General features: G+C 34.6%; 1 protein-coding gene across 1 annotated transcript in view; it reads right to left on the bottom strand.

The window, feature by feature from the left end:
- USP3 (ubiquitin specific peptidase 3) overlaps positions 1 to 18,022 on the bottom strand; it is an 85,853-nt gene that overhangs the window by 36,725 nt on the left and 31,106 nt on the right. The window contains exons 3-5 of the mRNA XM_081157085.1: positions 16,567 to 16,698; positions 4,015 to 4,098; positions 926 to 1,007 (exon numbers count right to left, since the gene is read on the bottom strand). Coding sequence (XP_081013211.1) covers positions 926 to 1,007; positions 4,015 to 4,098; positions 16,567 to 16,698 — 298 coding nt within the window. The remainder of the gene's footprint in view (positions 1 to 925; positions 1,008 to 4,014; positions 4,099 to 16,566; positions 16,699 to 18,022) is intronic.

The following is an 18,022-nucleotide window of genomic DNA, read 5'->3' as shown; positions in this document are numbered from 1 at the left end:
TAAGAAATAAAATACCAGTACTTCAGATCCATAGATTTTATTCTAGGGACCTTTAACAAAAAGCAAGGTCTCTGGATCCTATAGAAACGTCATAAGGTACATGAGCAGGCGTTAAGAACAAAAGCTTCGTCTGGGGTGGTGAACACACAATAAAATATACAGATGATGTATTATAGGACTGTACCTCTGAAACCATTATAATTTTATTAACCAATGTTACTCAATATATTCAATAAAAATTAATTTTTTTTAAATGTTTTTGCTTTTTTTTTTAATATATCTTTATTGATTTCAGAGAGAGGAATGGAGAGGGAGAGAGAGACAGACAGAAACATCAATGACAAGAGAGTCACTGGGGATGGAGCCCACAGCCCGGGCATGTGCCCTGACCGGGAATCGAACCTCGATCTCCTGGATCCTAGGTCGATGCTCAACCACTGAGCCATGCCTGGCCAGGCAAAAAATTAATTTTTAAAAAAGAACAAAAGCTCGCTAAGGCAGAGGAGTACAGTGCTAATCCTGATGGAAGAAAGGCACTGACAGATGGATTCACTGGAGTGTTTAGCCACAACAATAACCATGAGGACAGCCCGGCCGGGCGTGGCTCAGCGGTTGAGCGTCGGCCTAGGATCCAGGAGATTGCGGTTTGATTCCCGGTTACGGGCTCGCAGCCAATCAATGGCTCTCTCATCATTGATGTTTCTCTCTCTCTCTCCCTCTCCTTCCTCTCTCTGAAACCAATAAAGATATATTTAAAAAAAGAATCATTAGTACAAGTGCTAAACATTTTGTAAAATATTCCAAATCCTAGGCATACACTTATAAAAGTAAAAGTTTATATAGACCAACATTAACGTTAAAGTTGTAATAAAGCAGAGACTAGATTTCAACCAATCTTACATTTGAATAAGTTTTAATTACTTACATTTACTTTTAGTAACTTGCTGTTTAGTGATGAGTTTTCCAAAAGTTTTCTTTTCCTATGCCTGTCAGCTGTGAAAGCTGAGCTATTGAAACACAAACAGACAGACAAAAAGACATTAATACATACAGGCTACACAGCAGGCTTCAGAATAAACTTGGCTGTTCTACGTGTCTAGGGTATGGAGCCCTGCCTGGCTGCTTAGTTGGGCGAGGAAGTGACCTGTTAGGTCCACTGTGGCCCACAAGTACTAAAGTAACTGAGGCGTTCCACTTCCCTTGAAAATCCCCACTGCTCCTTCAGCAGGTGAGACTGGAGGCTGCCACCACCAGGCGCTTCCAAGAAAAGCGGGCCCTGGGACAAACCTGTGAGACAACCCTCTCCACCCCCGCTCACCTGCCTCACCAGTGGGGAAGCTTCAAAAATGAGAACAGCCATTCCTCACGACAAAAGGAAAACCCTGGTCTGACATGACTATTCTGAGAGTTATCAGTAAGTCTCAAATACTGTGCTACTTCTTTCTTAATTTTGATAAGGTATCATGTTTGTTCATTTGTCATAACAGGTTATAATAATGAGTTTGTGAAATGATAAAAAATTATAGGCATATATAAATTCATTTGATGATATTCTAAAACAAATCCTAATTAGAAATTTTAAATCTGAATTATTGAAATTTTTCTTGATGAAAGAGATATTTTGCCTAAAATTTATCAGAAAGTAATTCCTATCTTCAAAGAGTCACTTTAAAATTATTATGTATCAGGAGAACTGATCTAAAGGAGGTAAAATTATCATTAAACAACACAGACTTTTAAGTCTGCCGATTCTTTCCCATCTTCTAAAAATACTAGGCTTATCCATAGTAAATACATAATTATTTCTCTTTCCAGAATTTCCAGATAAACTATGTCTTTGGAGCATCAGATCTAGTAACAGTCAGTTGCTTCAAATCTAAAAACACTCATAGGAAACATATCTTTAGAACTGTAGGTCCTTCTCCGTGCAGCGGTGGCTACAGGTAAGAAGAGACCAGTTCCATATGCTACTATGTTAAGTTACTCGTTCGCAAATTCTGTAAGCAAAGAAGTTGAATCACAAGCACAGTATTTATACTACTTAGTGACAATGCCTAATAGTAACTTTATTTTTAACCTACATAAAACATTTAGTTTTTTAAAATAGAAGTTATTAAAATTTACCATCAATGAGTCTCAAAATGGCAGAATCCTCTAGATCCACACTAATATGGCAGCCACTTGCTACATGTGGCTACCTATATTTAAATAAATTAAAATTAAATAATTTTAAAATTCAGTTCTTCACTCCCACTAGCCACTTTGCAAGTGCTCATTAGCCACATGTGGCCAGTGGCCACCATATGGGACAGTGCAGATTCAAGGGCATCTCCTTCACTTCAGAAAGCTCTCCCGCATAGTACTGCTCTGGAGAATATACAGGAAAGTCTCAAGTTAAGTAAAACATAAATGTAATTACAGTTTTTAACTTGTAGCTTCCATTATAGATTAAAGCCTATGTTTGAAAAACATAAAAAGGAACTTAGGTAATGTTTTTCAACATAGAAAAAGGACCGCAAGGTAGATTTTTAAGGGGGCCAAGTAGAAGTGTAGACAAGGTAGTCTGTAACATCTTGTACCTGATGAAATGGTCAGTGGAAATAAAGGATTTGATAACCGCATACATGCATGCAGGTTCTTGAATGTTGTATTCTTTTCTCTTTGACTTAGTTCTGATTAATTTATTTGGGATTAGATGGTAGTCTTTTCTTAGAGAAAAAACATTCTGGTAGCTACCGACTTCTTTAACAAAGAACCAATATAGTAAGATCTTTACAATGACACCACCACACTAAAAGAGTGATATTACATAAATCACTGCAAGAATCTCCTACTTCGCAGTTAATTGTGACAATTTCAGACAAAATTAAATATTCTGGATCTGTGTGTGTCTAACCCGAGATAGGGCTCTGGCTGCTTTGTTCCAATTAATGGAAGAGGTGCTTTGAGAAAGAAAAAAGCCAAAAAAAATATAAGCCAAAAAATACTTAAATCCAAAGTATTTTAATTAGTTTTGATTTTGAAGAAATCAATTCTCCTTCCCTCATCAGCTTTATAATCTATTTAGTCAGAGACATGCATACAAACTTTGGTTAACCAAAGCTATACACTGTTTCACTTGAAGAACTTAGGCTATTTCCTCTCCAAATTCGATTTTAAAATAGTCTATTAGCTTTACATTGAAGTTCGCTTTTGGCAAGTTCTCACAACACCTTTTATACATCAACTGTCAACATAAATTACATGGTACCTGATGACTGGGGTGATTTACACAAATTTCACTTGAGTCAGCAGTCGTTCCAGGCCTATGTTTCTCTCCACTGCCTTCAAAGGCACTGCTCTTTGGATTTTTGTTTAACTGCTTGAATTTGGGGCTCGGTGAATTTTATCTGAATGGCCTATTTGGCTACAGCAAGAAAATTCTATTCACATAAGTACTTTAATTTCTTTATGATGACCTAACAAAACATTCCACAGCTTCTGGTAATTTCAAGTGATAGACACTGCCTCTGACAAAAAAGGAAAAGAAGACACTAGGATCTAGTGATACCACATAGATGCAAAGTGGACAATATAATCAAACCTAATTTCCCTTACAAAGAACACATACACTTCAGTGCTTCTAAGAAGACTTGTAATACATCTGATAAGGCTTTCCTAATATCAAAGGTAACTCTATAATGCTTTCAGTGTCTTCTGTCCTTTCCTTGCACCACCAAAATTCCCCTTGCAAATAAAATATGTAGCTTACAAGTTGGTGGGTTATAACTGAAAAATAGCCCTGGGGATCTTGGATGTGGTTTATGACAAATATTAAATGAAATAAATGCTAAGATATGACCATGAACTATGGGCACAGTGTCAGATATCCAAACCGAAAGCTTATTTTATTACCATTTCAATCACACTAAAACATGATAAAGTTATGGAACTCATAAACAAAAATCCCACTCAAAAACTCAGAAAGACCCCCCAATCCCAGTCAATCCTTTTTTCCCAAGGACTGTAACTTACTTTTCCAAGTTCTGTAAATGCTCTCTGACTTTCTGTACCAGTCCCAGCTTGGTGTCATTAACCACGAAATCATCACAGCGATAACTGCAAGGAAAATATTCATCAATGTGTGTAAAGAGCTTGAGGAAACCACAGTAATGAAATCACTAAAAGGCCGGCTGCTGCCAAGACGATCACATGGCTCTGCCGGCAGTTCTGCTGGTGGTAAGTTTAAAGAGGACTTGGAATCCACAATGGAATGTTTTTTATGAGCCTTTTTAAAAAGCCACGTAGGCAATGAACACTAGATTCTTTTCACATTTTTATTCAAAAGCTCGATTCCTCCTTCAAAAATGAAATAAACTGCTGCATGTATTACATTCTTTTTGGAGGTGCAAAATACATAGAAAATGAAATTAAAAGCACCAATTCTATTCCTAAAGCTTTAAAGTGATACTTCCCAACTCAAATTAATGGGGAAATTGGCAGGAGGAGAGATTTAAATGAAAAGTAGGAAAAAGTAACTAACCTGCAGGGATAGTTGAATAAAAGCACTAAAAATAAAGTTATATGTTTTAAGCATAATTTAATTTTAAAAATTGAATTTAGATGGTTGAGAAGAATGAATGTTTTCATTCTGAGGTGCTAGAAAACAAAAGTATAAAACAGTGGCTACATCTTTTGGAAAACTGACAACTCCTTTGAAGAAATATATTTAAGGTTTTCTTTCAAAATGATACTGTGTGTGTTCACATGCACACTTCTGAAAGTCAATAACCAAGTAATATAAGGAATCACACATAATAAACTTTAACTTGTACATTAGCATTCAATCTTTTCCTGGGATAAGGCCAATTTTAACAAAAACAACTTATGAGCTAGTACCAATATGTTCTTTTGAATAGCAGCTTTGTATAAAACCATTTATTACAACTACCACAGAATAATGACAATACCATTGCCACTCTGAGCAAACAAAACTTTGAATGCATAGTAATTAGCAAAATTAGGTCATCTCTAGCAAAAACCATTTCTTACATACTGAAACCAATCTATAAGAAAATGAAAAGAGAATGGGAAAAAGTAACTAAAAAAAAAAGATTACACGCAAAAGCATGACTTGTGTCTTTTATTCTCAGGAGTAAAACTTTATGTGAACGCTTTTGAAAACTTTAAAATGTAACTGACTACCTATGCTGTCAATCAAGTGTCGCTAATCTATTGTCCAAGTTCCCAGGGTCAAACCCTAACATTTCCACAAATAACAAAAGCCACCTTTTACATCCTAGACTGTTTCTCTTTGACCAAATATCAGTAAAGGCAGGAGATAATTATTAGTTTTATGACAAATATGTAAAGGAGTCAAATAAATGAAAAGTTTTAATTATTTGCTTCCTCTCAGCATAGATGTTAAGAGGGTCGAGTCTACTCAAAATTTGGGCTTAAGGCACTTGGTTCTTCCAGAAACCTTCAGCATTCACTGAAGAAGGAAACTGCATTGTTACTCTAATTCCTCCTTACCTTTTCAATTTATGTTTACGAATGTATTTCAGATAAAATACTCTGTTCAAAACGAAAACAACTCCAAATGCTAGTGTTCATCTGGGAAATGAAGTCTAAAAGGAAACTTACATAACCTTCCATGTATTGACAGGATAGCCTACTATCTAAATGAAAAGTGAAGCCCTTGACCTCCATAAAAAGTGGCTGCTTTGTTTAAAGAAACAAACTGTTTCAAATTAAATGAAATAACTGATTTTTCTTATTAAAGTAATTCTTTTTGGTGAGATATGAATTCAGCCAGGGATATAAAATTACTTTACATATGTTAAAGTAATGTTTTCATATATTGAATACAGACTGATTTTGGGCCTTGTCGCTTCCAGCTAATCTTGTTTAATTAGGTCTAGTTGTTTCATCTCTCAGAACTTTCCTCATTAAAGTAAGTTGCTATAGACTCTAGAGCTAATGGAACTGAGGGACTGAAATTTTTTTTAAGAGATTTTTAAATTGATTTTGAGAGAAAGAGGGAGAGAGAGAAAAACATGGATGTGAGAGTGAAACGTCAACTGGCTGCCTCCTGCATGCCCCCCTACCGGGGACAGAACAGTCAACCTACCGGTGCACAGGACAATGCCCAACCAACTGAACCACACTGGCCAGGGCTGAATTTTAATTTTTTTAAATTGTAATTAATATAAAATTTTACTTAACAACTGAAGCAGTATAAAATATTTTTCCATTAAACACAATTTTATGGTTTTGGTGAAATTCTATTTCACTTTTATTACATCACATAAGATACACTACAGTGCATGTGATGAGAGCATGTCATTTCTAGTATTTTACATAAGCAGATCACCAATCTAGTTTGTGTCAACAGAATGATTCAGTTAAAGCTATTTTTCCTTGCAACAATGCTGCACTGTAACATGTTTATCTGAATATTTTATGAAGACAGAATGAGTTACAGTGATACTTAGGTAAATCACAATTGGTAATAAAATTGAAATGCTATTTTAACTATAGCATAAATTATTTTTCTAGCTTAAAAATTATGAAAAAATTTTAACTTTCAAACGAAGGCACACTGATGACGCAGAATTAAATGGAGAAGGTATGTCACAAATTTTACAAAGAATGGTAATTATGATTTGCTACAGCAGAGTAAAATAAATCAGCTGTGTAAAAACAAATTTTAAGTCAGAAAAAGCTAAGAACCATATTATTTCATTCATATGTAGGATATAAAATTGAAACTTGTGGACACAAACAGCAGTGTGGTGGTTGCCAGAGGGAAGGAGGTAGGGGGTCGGGGGTAAAAAGGGTCTTAATATATGGTGACAGGAGAAGATATGACTTTGGGTGGTGGGCACAAAGAGCAATATACAGATCTTGTAACACAGAAACCCACACCTGAAACCTATGTGTTCATATTAACCATTGTCACCCCAATAAATTAAAATGTTATAAAAATAAAATAAATTTTTTAAAAATTTAAGATAATAAATAATATTAAGAGTCATTTTCAGCAAGTGCATATTAATTTAATAAGAAGTTGCCTCTCAACGGACAAAATAATCAATGAAATTAGTCACAATCAATGAAATCAGAATGAAATATACAACATTTTTTTAATGATTATTAAAGGATTTGAGCTTGTAATTTTGGTCAGTTCTAAAATGGCTTGAATTCCTCTGTGACAGAAGAAAAACATTTTCAGATAGAAAGATAAAAACTAAATTATTATTTCAGTTGGAATTATGTTTAAAATTTTGAAGAAAAACTTAGATAATTTACAAAAAGTGAAAGATCTTCAACTGACCCACCAAGAAACTGTCAGTGAATAAAAGACCTTTCTAACAATACTAAACATCAATCAATTCAACATTTGAAAAATTGTAAGTACTTCCATTTTTATAAGACAAGAGATACTGGCCAATTAATACTTTGGGTATGTTCTGCCTCAAGTGACTTTCAAATTTACAAAGAAATGTCTTCATCCATTTGCAACCTTACAAATAATCAATCTCATGATGTAGATATTTTTTAACCTTTTACATCGGTTACCTTCAGCTAGACAGGAACGTTTCCTATCAAGATAGACAATGGACCAGATATGTGAGATCAAAATCTGGATTGGCTAGAATGATTTCCCTTACTATATTTGCTCTACTGCAGAATAACATAATGAAAATATTTGTGCTCTGAAGTAGACTGTATCATGGATGCAGTAATTAAAATTGTTCAGTATTATGTGCAAATGCTATGAATCATTACCAGTTTATGGAACTGCTACAAGAAATAGAAGATAATGAATTTAATGACCACATGTTCTTTGCCAATGTTTGTTGCTTGAGTCATGGAAGAGTTTTACAAAGATTTATTGTACTGCTACCTCATCTAATTCAAGATTTTCTTGAAACAAAAAAAAAATATTCAATATTCAAAGAGAAAACATCTCAGTGGTAATTTACATTTTCTCACCTACATTACGGTGCACGTAAATGAGCTAAATTTAAAGACCTAAGGAGAGAAAAAGCTTATTTGTGACTTAGCTAGACAGATAGTACAAGACTTTATGTTAAAATTTAAACTACTCATAACATAAATCAATAATGATGTTACACATTTTGTAACATGAATATGCAGGAGATTTTCATTTAATAGCATTAAGTAAATTGGCTGAAAAATCTACCAGAAAAATTGAAGAATGCTTCGCTGATATGGATATATTTAGACTTGATTTTCAGTTTATATAACCCCTTTGAATTTGATGTTGATAATACTAAGCTGTTACAAGAGTTAGTGGATTTACTTAACTTAGTATGTAGTTTTGAAATTCATCTGTTTTTGCTTCAGTCAAATCAGTTGTTCTAAAAGAATGAGTCAGTTTTGTCAACATATATAAAAATATTAAAGAAATATGGTTTTTGTACTTTATTGATTTATTGGAAAATTTTTAATAATAGTTTTTGGAATCTACATTAACTCAAATTTTTATGCCTAAATCAAGCATTTCCAATGAAAATTTAGCATCTGAATGAAGATGTGCTATGAGTGCAAAATACACACTAGATTTTTGAAGGCTGCATATAAAAAAAATGCAAACTATCTCTAATAATTTTATATGAATTATAGGTTGACATAAAACTGGGTTAAATAAAATATACAATTTAAAATTAATTCACCTGATTCTGCTTTCTTTTTTAATGTATTAGAAAATTTAAAATTGTGTATATTGTATTAATTTCGCTGGACTGTACCTCTAGTCTCAGACACTGTTTGCTCTAATATTCTATAATACTATTCAATATCATAAAGAGGTAACAAATATAACTTCATTTGAACTATAAGAAATCAATTTTATTTTGGCTGTATTTGTTTTCACTGGTTAAAAAAAATTTATGTTCCCACAACTGTCCCTATTTCTCAAGAGCCAATTTCAAGTTCTCTTAAAAGTCACTAAGAAGGACACTACTTCTAAGGCTGTAACTTTTGTACTGTCTGATTTTAACAGACTACCTTAGTGTTATTTGATGATGGTGGTGGTGGTAGCGGTGGTGGTGGTGGAAGGAAAGCACCTTCCACAGGTCGAAACCTCTAAGAGTGCCTGGCATGTGGTAGAGGGTGGATAAATATTAGTTTCCTTCCCTTGTGTAACCAAGAGCTGCCTCACAGCACAAGTTTCTCTAGCTGCTCCCATTACCCTGTTTTGATTTTTTCTTCCTCACTGACCCAGAGGTTAAAAGAAAATAAATAGCAAAAGTATAAAATAGCTAACAATTTAAATGTTGTTTAGTTACCTTAGTCTTTAGCTGTGTGATTGCTTTCAAACTGGAAACTATCCCACTAATAATACTGGTCCCAAGTATTAAAAAGTCCCAAGGCAAACAAAAGGATTTAAAGTAAACAAGTTCTAAAAATCTCTTCCTGATTTACAGTTGTGTTGGAACTATTTGGCCAGAACTATGATTACCTACAACACCTGAAAAAAATTAAGCCACTATTCTTAGCATTCCCTTCAAGATTATGCCAGAATGAGCAGCACAAAAAAGTACACAACTTCTAGATTGTCTTTTAAAAGCTTGTCCTCTGAAACTTGGAATGCATTTCCTGTTTTGAAAGAAATCGGTTTATAAACTATGGTTAAATGTCATAAGAAGAAAATACACCTGGTTCCCAAAATATAGTTGAAATAATATTATCAACAATTCTATTCCTCTTGTTTTCTATACTACGGGCAGCAACAAATTGTGATAGGAGAAAGCTAGGCAGGGTTCAGATAACGTGATTAGCACTTCCCTAGGAGAGAAGTCTGGGGCTCAGCATCTCTTCATGTACACAGGACTTCCTGTGTCTAAGAAACAGAGGTCAAGAACTACCTATATTGTAGGACCAACCTTTAGGCTATTAAATTTATACTTATGCAAATTTTTATTTAGTGATTTTAGGTAATTTTCAAGTAAAGATGAACTTTACTTCTAACAGACTACTTGTCAGATAAGAAAAAGGTTCGCTTCTGTATTTATAAACGAACTGTTTAAGAAAATTTAAGTCAGTTGAACATTAAAGACAAAATTATACTTAGGAATCATATTAGGCAAAATATTAGAGTGTATAAGACAAGGAAACAGGATGTAAAAAGGCAAGGGAGGAGGGGTATTGGTATCTTTCTTTACCTCTAATGCCTTCAGACAAGCTACACTATCATCTTGGCTATGTAAAGATCAGTCTCAAACCCAAATTCCTTGAGCCAAATATGTTCTTAAATTACTTTTTTATTTATTTAAATATCTTTACTCATTTCAGAGAGAGAGGACGGGAGAGGGAGAGAGAAAGATAGAAACCTCAATGGTGAGAGTCACTGATGGGCTGCCTCGCGCACGCCCCCCACTGGGGATCGAGCCCGAAACCCTCGCATGCGCCCTGACAGGGAATCGAACCCTGATCGCCTGGATCCTAGGTCGACACTTAACCACTGAGCCACGCCCGGCCGGGCCTTACAGGACTTTTAAATTACTTTGAGCCACTAGTTAATAAACTAAATGTAGAGTACGGTAGTGTACGTATACTGCAGTTAAGAGAAGAATATATACAGTTAATTTTACTACCTGACACTGAAAGAAAATACATCAAGTAGCAGGTAAATTTTCCTAAGAAACCCAAATTATTTACACTATTATATAATCAGAGAGGTATAAAAACAAGGATAAAATCACAGTTCAAGTTACTTCAGGTTCTGCTTACTCTAGTAAACAGCAGGATGAAATTATCCAACTTTTTATTACACTGATTCCTTACCAGTACATTTTTAGATTTTGATTTTGTCCCGAATTTCTAGCATTTATCATGCCTAATCCTGTCTACTTTTCTCTCCATAATCTCCCTCAAACCCATCTTTTTCCTTCTCCCCCATTTCAACTAACATTCTACCCTATACTTTGGTTATTTCCTTTGGTGTGATATCTCCCTCCCCCACTCCCTTACACAGTGGCTTTCAAATCCATAAGATACCCTATGCAGCTGAGTTAAGCTACAGTATTTTGGATGTTCACATTATGTTTGAGGACTATCATGTAAATTAGACTGTCTCAAGCAAAAGTTTTGAAGGTAAAAATTTGGAGGGAAAGGGACAACCTGTAAGTTTTCTTCATAAAGAATTTATATCTTTGCTTTATAGCTTTAGTACATTATTCCTAGATATAGTTTATATAGTTTTCTTCATTATATTGAATGTTTATTTATTTATTCATTTGTTTGGTCATTTCCATTTTTGGCTGGTAACTACTACTGAGGAGAAAGCTATTAGTTTTTGTATATTTATCATATATCACCATTTCAAAATTTCATATTAATTCTAGTTGTTGTTTCCTATTAACCTCCCCACCCTTCTTGAGTTTTCTGGGCAACCTATTATATAATTTGAAAACAAAAGTAATTTTTTGTCTTCTTTTCCAACATTTATACCAATTATTTCATTTACTTACTGTCTTATTTCAATGGTTGGAACTGCCAAAACAATGTTTAATTACAGTGGCAATCATGTAATTGATGGTAGGAAGTATTTGTCTTATTTCTGATTTGAATGAAAATGGCTTTAGTATTTCATCAATTAGCATATGATGTTTGCTTTCTTTTTGGGGGGAAAACTATCATATTTTAATAGTTTCCTTTTATTTCAATGTTACTTTTTTAAAATCAGAAACAGTTTCTTTACAAATGTATTTTTGCTTCTAATGGTACAATAATCTGAAGTTTCCTTTAATAATGAATATGTTGGCAGACTTCAGGTGTAATTAACTCAATAATTATATAATTTTTCTTTTTGGTACATCTCATTGGGTTAGATTTTCTTTTAAGTTATAATTATTTGTAACTATTTTAATTAGTGAAATTGACTTACTTTTTGGAGTTTCTATCAGATTTTTGTCTTAAGGTTTTGAAAGTTTCATAGAACATTAGTATACTCAATGTTAAGTTTTAATAGTTTGAGATTGTACTGTCCAATATAATAGCTAACAGACACATATGGCAATTTAACTTACATTAATTAAAATAAAAACATTCAAGTCCTCAGTCCCCAAGCCACTTTTAATTACTACCATATCATATGGCAGCACAGATGTCACATTCCAAACAGAAAAATCTCTATCTTTTTCCCAACTTTAAAATTCTAAGATTTTCCTCCATTCCTGTCAGCAGTGCTATAGAAGCTACCCAAGTCACATGGTTCCACATCATATTCTTGAAGAACTAAGAAAACACTCCCAAACCAAACCTTTCTTTACCCATCTCAAACAACAAACAATCATCCAAATGAACCTGATTTTCTATACAACAGGAAACAAAAAATTCCTTTTATTTACTGGCTACAAAGCAATCTTCTACAGTAAGTTGTATATAATACTAAAACCAAACAAAACAAAGCTTTTATGCAAAAAGTACCCTCAAGAAGAGGACAATGACAGGTCTATCATTAAATTTTAAATCCTTTTCATTCCCTGGCATAATATTTTGATATCTAGAGGCAAATTTGACCTTAAGTTTTATCATAAATAACAGATATAGATACAGAAACAAAAAAAAAAATCCAAGCTGATATTTCAGTAACTTCATTTATTTCAAGCCAAGAAAAGTTAAAATCCAAAAAAACTTTTAGAAAAGCAAGCTTATTTTTAAATTCCCCTTTATTAAATTCTGATGTATTGCCATCAAATAAGCCAATTTCAGGAAACTAGAATACCTGTAGAGAATACTCACATCCTTTGCTAAAAGCAGACAAGTACCAGCTTTTATGTTTTCAGACCACCTCTGTTTAAAGGGTTCTTTTTAAACTTTAAAATACTGTTTTTAAATAAACAAAACTCTTCCTGTTCTCTAATCTGTATACCACTGAAAATCTGTTTCCAAATAGTTTATAAAAACAGTCAAAAGATTTTTCCCTTTTTATTTTTAATCACAACTGCCTTTGAAAATGATTTAGTATCAACTTAAGCCCACTGGTAAGAGCTTTATTTTTATTAGTTTTGATTAAAACTGCTACTGTTATAGGTGTTTAAAATGTGAAATACAAGTCTTTTTTCTAGATAAATGGATTGATTTACATTTCATAATACTTCTTTGTTTGAAGTTCTTTAAAACATTACCCTGCCAGGAAGGAAAAATTCTGGTAATTTAGTTTTAACATCCCTTCCACACTTTTGCATTCTCAGAAGTACAGCTATTATTGATAAGGATCCATTTGACAAGACTATGTTAGATGTCAAAAATTACTTGTTCAGTATTTTAAATCAATTAACTCAAAATGTCTATCTACACAAGATATCAAATCAAAGTTCCTAATTTTAATCTGCTTCTGTTTGATACAATAATGTATACCACAAACACTTCCATTTGTATTGAGCAAAGGAGAGAAGTTGGGGTGGGAGGAAAGAAAATACTACTTAGCAAACAACAGAACTGAACTCTAGTCCCTGTGTGAACATCACTGTAAGATGTTCACGGTTACTGAAAGCTTCACTTACCTCTAGCACAGTTAATGAGACATAGCTCCTAAAGGAATGGGTTTGTGTTGAATCAAAATTATTCCTTTTGGTGTTTCTTTCCGTCTTTTGAAATAGTGACCCATTTTATCTGTGTGGTTGATATGTGCTTCTTCCAGATGCCCTCTTTATATCAGAAATGAAGGGAGCCGCTCTGCAAGGGTGCCCCTCTTGGGAGGTAAGCAAAGTAACACAGATGCCTGAGTCAGGTGTTCTTTGGCAAGAATGTTCTGCGGCCCAAGATGACCAGAGGCACATTGCAGATCTGGAACAAACTTGCCCATTCTGGGAGATAGTTAACAAAATTCAATCTTTCTAACATATACTGCCTATTCTGTACCAGGCACTGAGTGCTATGGACGATACAAAGATCTGACATATGGTTCCTGCAGTCCCAAAGACATTTACAAACATCTAACATGCAGGAGGAAATTACAAGTATCCCAAGAACTATGAGTTTAGGAGAGGTTACATCCAGCTACAATTGGCGCTGGGGTGGGGGGGGGGGGTCAGTTCAGTGATACCTTCATAAAGGATATGCAAAGATAGGACAGGGCAGGGACTCTTGGAAAGGAAAGGATAGAGAAACTGTAAGCCTCAGAGCATGTTTCACTTCTTTAGAACACGGAGCAGATGGAAAAGAAGCTTTAACATTAGCTAAAGTCAGAATAATTTTACCTCAAGCATAATCATTAATAATAAAATAGGTTACACCTAATACACCAATATTTTACCTCTAAAGCAAATCATTTGGTCTAATCACAAGAAATTTATGTACAAAGAAAACTTACAAATGGAAGTGAAATTACTAAAATGTGCTGGAAAATAATACATACACACCCTATACAGAAAAAAGAAATCTTTTTTGTTTGTTTCCTAATCACAGTGAAGTGTGGGGAAAATGCTCATTTAAACTCCAGCTTCATCAGTTTACAGCTAATACAGAAAGAGTCCTTTTAGGCCTCAGTGTAAAGCTACAGGGTGAATCCCTGGCATCTTGTTCTAAAACCCACAAATGAGCTGGTAACATGACCAGCTGCAGCTCCCTTCCTGCATTTCAGAAGCGCCGGGTGTCCCACACTCGCAGCTCTGTACAACTTCACACAAAAGACTGGCAACTGGCCAAGAAGCCTCCGCCATGGTGTCTATTCCCCAAGGTTCAAGAACTGCCATTGAATTCCAACTCAGCCATAAAACGACATGTACTTTAGCACACTAAACCAACATAAAACAAACTAAATTCACATTCTGTTTAGTAAAGGTATTCCTCCAAAACGCAAAATATAAAAGACATTGAAGTATATAATCTTCTACATTTTTAAAGAGACCTATGATTATAATTCTACTCCATTAAGATAATTCTTAAAATTTCCTCAGATTATTATTTCCTTATAATCTTATCAATAGCAAGAAACCCACCACACACAGGGGTTTAGCTATATGTCTAAACTTTTTCATTGAGCAGGTCATGCACACTGTTAATTAAGAATCAAGACGAATGAATGCTTTACCATCTGGTACATGTAGGTTGGCACGACCTACAACAATGACTGTGAGACAGATACCTCAAGAATGATGTTACTTTCTGTCTTACAACCTTACAGAAACAGATGGTTCTGTCAGGTAGCTACATCATTCCAGTATGTAAGTTTCCTGAAGGAAAGGGGGAAAACTACAGAAAACACTTTAACAGCTTGGCTAATACTTAACTTTCGTAGAAAGGAGTGCTTTCTAAGACCAAATAACAATAAACTGAGCACTAGCCTTTGTGTGAAAATCCTGGGAAGGTTTTCATCTTTACTGAAACCTTCACCTACCTCTAGCCTCTCTCTCTTCCAGGTCTGGACATCTTCCACACAACAGTTCACTGATATATTAGTGATCTGAATGAGTAAACCTTAAGGTGTTTTATTCAATAGCGAGAGTTTACCAATGTTAAACCTGTCAAAATTTAAAAGACTTAGGAAGCCAACTGACCTTTTTAGCTTCCTTTTGATGGACACCTTTCTGTAATACTGCTATCAACTAAAGATGGTGTAGAAAGGATTAGCACACTTCAGTAGAAAAGGTGAATCAAATGTGATATTTGGAGTTTAAATCCCCTTCCCTGCCTAGGACTGCCTTCGTGAGACAGCCAAGGACCGTACAGCAAAAACACACACACACAAAAACCTCCAAAGAAATCCTTTAAATGGCCTTTTCCCTCTTCAATGTTAAAAACCTTTTGAATTTACTGTATTGTTTAATACAAGTAAAGAATTATTCATCATAATTTACTAGTCAAGGAAAGAAATTTGCTTCACATTGAAGTTAAAATTGCAAAATACACTGACTTTCTGAGCACACCAAGTGGATATGGATTGTAAAACATCACTGTAACCTAATTAACCTAGATCTAAGTAGTCCTAAAAAGAGATACTTAACTTTATTGTCATTTACATGAAACATGTCTATTATATTACAAAGAGAGAACAGGCCTCCAATCTCCTCCTAGAGGAGGTGGTACTTTAAAGAACAGCTATACAGGACATTTCTGACATTCATCCACAGAGGAGTGGGAGAAGGGAACTGTGCTGGGAGAGGGGGGCTGTCCCAGTAGGTTTTTTATACAAAGAAGTTACATTTTTAAGGCTATGTAACAAAATGTTAACTTGCACAGTAGAAACATGGTGGTTGTTTTTTTAACATGGGTTATCATATTTTTTTATTAAAAACAAAACAACAAAAAAGGAATTATAAGGAACAACAACAAAGAAATACTTTTCATTTTCCTGAAGCTTCCTGGGATGGAGAAGGAACAGGCCTGGGACAGAAGAGGAGGCCGAGAAGCTGAAAGGAACAATGCAGAGTAAAAGCTAATGAATAGGACAGGCCTCGCTGAGGGCCCGGCAGGAATCCTAATGGAACTAAAAGGAGGTGGCGGTGGCGGCAACTGGCTTAGAGGCTGGGGGGAGGGCAGCAAGGAAATGAAATACACTTACACGCTCACAGTAAGGAATATCATTTCCAGGAAAATATTAATACTTACCAGTATGTACTGTAGCTACTACAATCCATACACACTGTGTGCTGAGCTTTATCTTGTTTTTCTGATTTCTTATGGTTGGTTAAGGGTACTTGTGCATCTTCATAATGCTTTTTTGCATGGCCATTCACATACCTTACAAAAACCAAATGAGATTTTATTTTAATCTAAATATTGCTTTGGAAATTACAGTAGTAGGAAATGATAAAATTAGATGGTAAACAAGTCAAAATAAGAAAGAATCCCTCCTTATAAGAATATTCAATCATTTAGTGATTATTAAATTGAGTACTTAAAATATGCTCCTTTTTCTACAATCAAGTATGACAGTCAACTTTTAATTACAGCAGACACAAGACTAGGGGCCAGACAAGAAAAGCAATTATCTATGCAAATCAGTTTCAATACCATTGATATTATCACTTAATTCTTTGATTAATGCTTTTGCTGTAGTCTTTTTTTTTTTTAAGCTTTTCTCAGACTGCTAACCCCTAACTCAGGTTATTATCAAAGACAAGCTTTGTAAACTAAACCACTCAACCACTTCCCACAGGGTCACAGGTTCTGCGTGGGTTGCTGCTTAATATAAAAGAGAGTCAGATATGGAAACAGGATAATCTTCCATCTCTTTCTCATCAATATGGCTTCAGATCTTTTATTTGAATGCCTTAAATAATCAGCTCCATTCATATGGAAACACATTTGTTTAGAAACAATCCAAACAAAACACAAATCATCTTAAGCTTATATAAACTGTTATTTCTCTACGTGGACAAGGTAATCAAAGGTTGACTATAGTCATAAAAATTTTCTAACACTTTCCAACTCAGATTTAGTAAATCATTGTATTACAGAAAGCAGAATAAAACATTTGAAATAAGTATTCATATGCACATGGTGTGCACCCAAATTCATCTACACTTTCGCCTTAATACTGTGCAATGCTGTAACTGACCACAACTGTGAAGACCCTTACAAAACAAAACCTCCCAGTTCCTAAAAAGCAGCCAATTTGTAGAAGGCAAAGCCTAACTGAAACCTCTGAACAGTCAAAACAAATGTTGGTTAAATGGTGCCAAAATAAATATTCTCAGAGAGTAAAGATGACATTTTTGTCATGAGGCACCTTAACTGTACCAGGGGCAACACTTACCTTGCGGTAAGTAGGGAAGACCAACTTGAAGACCAGCCTTTCCCCCCAACAAAGCTGGAAGCGATAGAGGCACTACTAACCTCAACTCAGAATTCGATCACAGTTTCCCATTTTTCCACTGAAGTAAACATAACCAACATTTGTGTGTACATGGGTCCTCTGTCCACAAAAGTGGACTAAAATGAGTTTTTAAATAAAATTATGGTTAAGAATATAAACTCAAAAACTAGGCTGCCTGGGTTCAAAAGTAGGCTTTGTCACATGCTGGCCATGTGAGCTTGGGTGAGTCACTTAACCTCTCTGTAC

This window comes from Miniopterus schreibersii (genome assembly GCF_964146895.1).
Source record: "Miniopterus schreibersii genome assembly, chromosome: 1".
Taxonomy (NCBI): Eukaryota; Metazoa; Chordata; class Mammalia; order Chiroptera; family Miniopteridae; genus Miniopterus; species Miniopterus schreibersii.
The sequence above is the reverse complement of the archived record's forward strand: the minus strand, read 5'-3'. Positions and strand labels throughout refer to the sequence as shown.